The sequence below is a fragment of the Canis lupus genome, chromosome 12 (genome assembly GCF_048164855.1).
Source record: "Canis lupus baileyi chromosome 12, mCanLup2.hap1, whole genome shotgun sequence".
Lineage (NCBI taxonomy): Eukaryota > Metazoa > Chordata > Mammalia > Carnivora > Canidae > Canis > Canis lupus.
This window is the reverse complement of record NC_132849.1, coordinates 3,435,473-3,439,202: the sequence shown is the minus strand read 5'-3', so window position 1 is coordinate 3,439,202 and position 3,730 is coordinate 3,435,473. Positions and strand designations below refer to the sequence as shown.

General features: G+C 47.8%; 1 protein-coding gene across 1 annotated transcript; it reads left to right on the top strand.

Moving 5' to 3' along the window:
• The first annotated feature begins 1,728 nt into the window (after window positions 1–1,728).
• Window positions 1,729–3,664, top strand: KPLCE (KPRP N-terminal and LCE C-terminal like protein). The gene is made up of 2 exons (XM_072768888.1): window positions 1,729–1,795; window positions 2,726–3,664. The coding sequence occupies exons 1-2, from the start codon at window positions 1,739–1,741 to the stop codon at window positions 3,482–3,484; spliced, it is 816 nt and encodes a 271-aa protein (XP_072624989.1). The 5' UTR covers window positions 1,729–1,738; the 3' UTR covers window positions 3,485–3,664.
• The last annotated feature ends 66 nt before the right edge of the window (window positions 3,665–3,730 follow it).

Genomic DNA, 3,730 nt, shown 5'->3' with positions numbered 1-3,730 from the left:
CCTTTAGGGCGGGGACTGGTGGGTCTCACAGATGAAGTTATGGAGTGCTACAAGTCCACCCAATACAGGAATGATGGACGAAAGTAGGAAACTTTCCAAGCCTAGGGCAGACTCTCTCCTTGCTTCCTCCAAATTGTTCGGGGGCAGACCCTGCCAGACCTGGCTTGCCCTGGGGAAGTGTCTGTGGATTAGTGGGGATCTGTCTTCTTTGTTGAGGAAATTTGAGAGCTGTAAGGTTTATGGTCCTGGAGAAATTGGGATCCATTATGGACAAATGCACCTTTTCCTTAGAGGCTGTGGGGCCATGGTGGGGCCTGCACCAGTTGATCTGAGGGAGTGGTAGTTTACAACCAGAGCTCAGTTCAGGATTGAGATACCTTTCTGCATTGAGCAACCTGACTTGGCTCAGTAGGAAGAGCATGGGCTCTAAAACTAGACAGGCTTGGGTTCAAGTGATACTACATTGCCTACCAATGAGACGATCTTGGTGAAATAGGCCTCTGGGTGTTAATTTCCTTGTCAAAATAGGGCTAGCGGGGGCCCCTGGGTGGCTCAGTGGTTGAGCATCTGCCTTTGGCTCAGGGCGTGATCCTGGGGTCCTGGGATGGAGTCCCGCATCAGGGTCCCCACAGGAAGCCTGCTTCTCCCTCTGCCTATGTCTCTGCCTCTCTCTGTGTCTCTCATGAATAAATAAATAAAATCTTTAAAAAAAAATAGGGCTATCATAGCCCACCTCACAGGATGTACTTAATACATATTATTCCCATCTCCCTTGCTGTATTTACTGCTCTGATGAAAGGGAAGAAGAGAGATATTGAGGAACAGTGCTACGTCCAGAAATAAAAGGCAACATGTTGTAGCAGTAAAGACCACGGCTTACGAAGGCAGACTGCCTGCATGAGAGTCCAGTTTCATACCTAATTGCTTTGTGACAATAGGTAACTTCCTTATTTTTTCGGGGCCTCAGTTACAGGGCCATCCCTTATGAACTGTTTGGCACATACAAAGCGTTCAGTTAAATGTTAGATTCTACTATTATTGTTATCACACAGTGTTCATTTGGCTGGAATTCCCTCTGTGCTGGGTTCTTGGCAATCTAGCCCGGGTAGTGAGATCCAGAAAGGTGAGGATGGGGAGGTCATGGGGCGCAAGAAGCTGAGGATATACAGCCTAAATATAGAGCCTGAGGTCTGAGATCACTAAGCACCCATCCAGTTTCCCAAATAAACAGGATAGCCTGCCAGTCCATGGAACTAACCTGGAGCTTCTGGGGGGCCTTGCTGCCATACTGAGGCAGACACTACCAGGTCCAGCAACCTAGACCACCACCAGGAGGCCCTCAGAAAGAACGTACTATTTAGACTGAGAAGATGCACCGTGTAGCTTTTGGCACAGTGTATGAAAAATTGAGATGCTAAATACATTTTGGACAAGTCCTTGAAGACTTGAGTGACCTAGAAACAGCTTTGTAGACATAGATCTCATAGGCATCTCATCTCTCATAACTTCTAGAAAAAGAAGATGGACTTGTTCCAGGAAGAAGGCCAAAGGAATCATTTATCTGGTGTTCTGGAAAATTCAATGTCAAACAGAGACATGCCCTGCCTCTGAGTGAAGAGCCAGGCATACTGGGGAGGAATCTCACCAATGCAGTGCCAGCCCCAATCCTTGTGAACCTTCCTGCTTCATTGGGATGCCATTAAATTGCCTCATTGCCACCCTATAAAAGGCCTCCCCAATGGCTAGCTCCTCAGATCCCTGGATTCTCCCCGTCTTGCTTCTGTCAGTGAAGAGGGTAAGTCTATGTCTGAGATAGGAACACAGCAGGAAGGAGAGGTGATACTGGGATGGGATGAGGGTGGTCAGGCCTATACATGAGAGTGGCCGCTGAAGGAGTGGAGCAGAGCTGGAGTCTGAGGGGGAGAGGCAGAGTGTGGAGCTGTTGGCCTTGTGTGAGAAGGGCTCTTCAGAGAACTGCTGTCCTCTCTTCCCTAGACTGCATTTCTTTCATGAGTCTATTTATGGGGTGAAATGATAATCTAGCTGACCTGAAGAGCAAATGGTGGAAACTCACTCAAACTGCAGACCTGTCATGCTCTGTGTGGCTCAGGATTCACTGACAAGAACTTGCCTTCCCTGGGTACTGTCTGGTCTGGCAGGAGGAAATAGGGAAGCTGATCTTGAGAAAATGAGCAGTGAGGGATATCAGCTGGAAAACAATTTCTCAAGGAGAATCTGCAACTAGGCACCAAAGTAAGAAGAGAGGAGGCTTGGAGAATTGGGTAGAAACAGATATCATTCTTTCTAGCCCTTCATTTTCCACTGTGGAAACTGAGACATACAGTCAGGCGCAGGCACAAGAGCCAAGCAAGATCCCTGGCTCTGAGTCTACCCTATGTCAGGTCTGAGTGCTGTGACCTTCTCAAAAAGGCTCCAGTTTACAGATCATTCTATTTAAAAGAGGTGCTGGGGGTTTCCCTGGAAAACTTCCTAGTCCTGATGAGACCTTTTCTTTTCTTTTCTTTTCTTTTCTTTTCTTTTCTTTTCTTTTCTTTTCTTTTCTTTTCTTTTCTTTTCTTCTTTTTTTTTCTTTTCTTCTTTCTTTTCTTTTCTTCTTTCTTTTCTTTTCTTCTTCTCTTCTCTCTCTTCTCTTCTCTTCTCTTCTCTTCTCTTCTCTTCTTTCTTTTTTCCTTTTCTTTTTTTCTGATGAGACCTTTCTTTTCAGATTTTACAAAGCCACAGAAAGATGTGTGACCAGCAGAAGCAGCCACAGTTCCCTCCATCTTGTGTGAAAGGTTTGGGATTGGGAGGTGAGCAGAGTACCAAATGTACCCCTGTGAAATGCCCAGCTCCATCCCAGACTCAAACTTGTGTGAAATGCCCAGCTCCACGCCCAGCTCAAACCTACGTGAAATGCCCAGCTCCACGCCCAGCTCAAACCTACGTGAAATGTCAAATGCCATGCCAGACTCAGACCTATGTGAAATATGCAGCTCCTTGCCAGACATACGTGAAGTGCCCAGCTCCATCCCAGACAACCTACATGAAATGCCCAGCTCCTTGTCAGACATACATGAAGTACCCAGCTCCGTGCCAGATGACTTACGTGAAGTACCCAGCCCCTTGCCAGACCCAGACATGCTATGTCCAGAGACCTTCTCCCGGCCAGACCTACTATGCTCAGGCTCCTGCAAGTGGCTCGACCACCTCATGCTGTGTCCCTGATCCATGCTCTGCACCCTGTTCCACCAGCTACTGCTGCCTGGCTCCCCGGACCTTTGGGGTGAGTCCCCTGAGACGTTGGATCCAACCGCCCCAGGACTGCAACTCAGGATCATCTGGCTGCTGTGAAGATTCTGGGTGCTGCAGCTCTGGATGCTGCAGCACTGGGTGCTGCGGCTCTGGGTGCTGCTGTTTGGGAATTATCCCCATGAGGTCCCGAGGTCCTGCATGCTGTGATTGTGAGGATGACTGCTGCTGTTAAGTACAGAACAGACCTGCTATATCTTTTGGAACGTTCACCAGCCTCTGGCCCCCTCCCTGTATTCCCAGTGATGTAGACTCTCATTGCTTCACTGTGTACTTTGCTTCTTTATCAAGGCAGCCTGCCAGAATTGGTGTGCCCCCCACACTTTGGCAAGAATAAAGCTCTGAATGCAATTCATAGTGATGTCCTGTCTATTTGGTCCATATTTATACTTTTCTATCAGAAATTCTTCCTCTTTTCCTC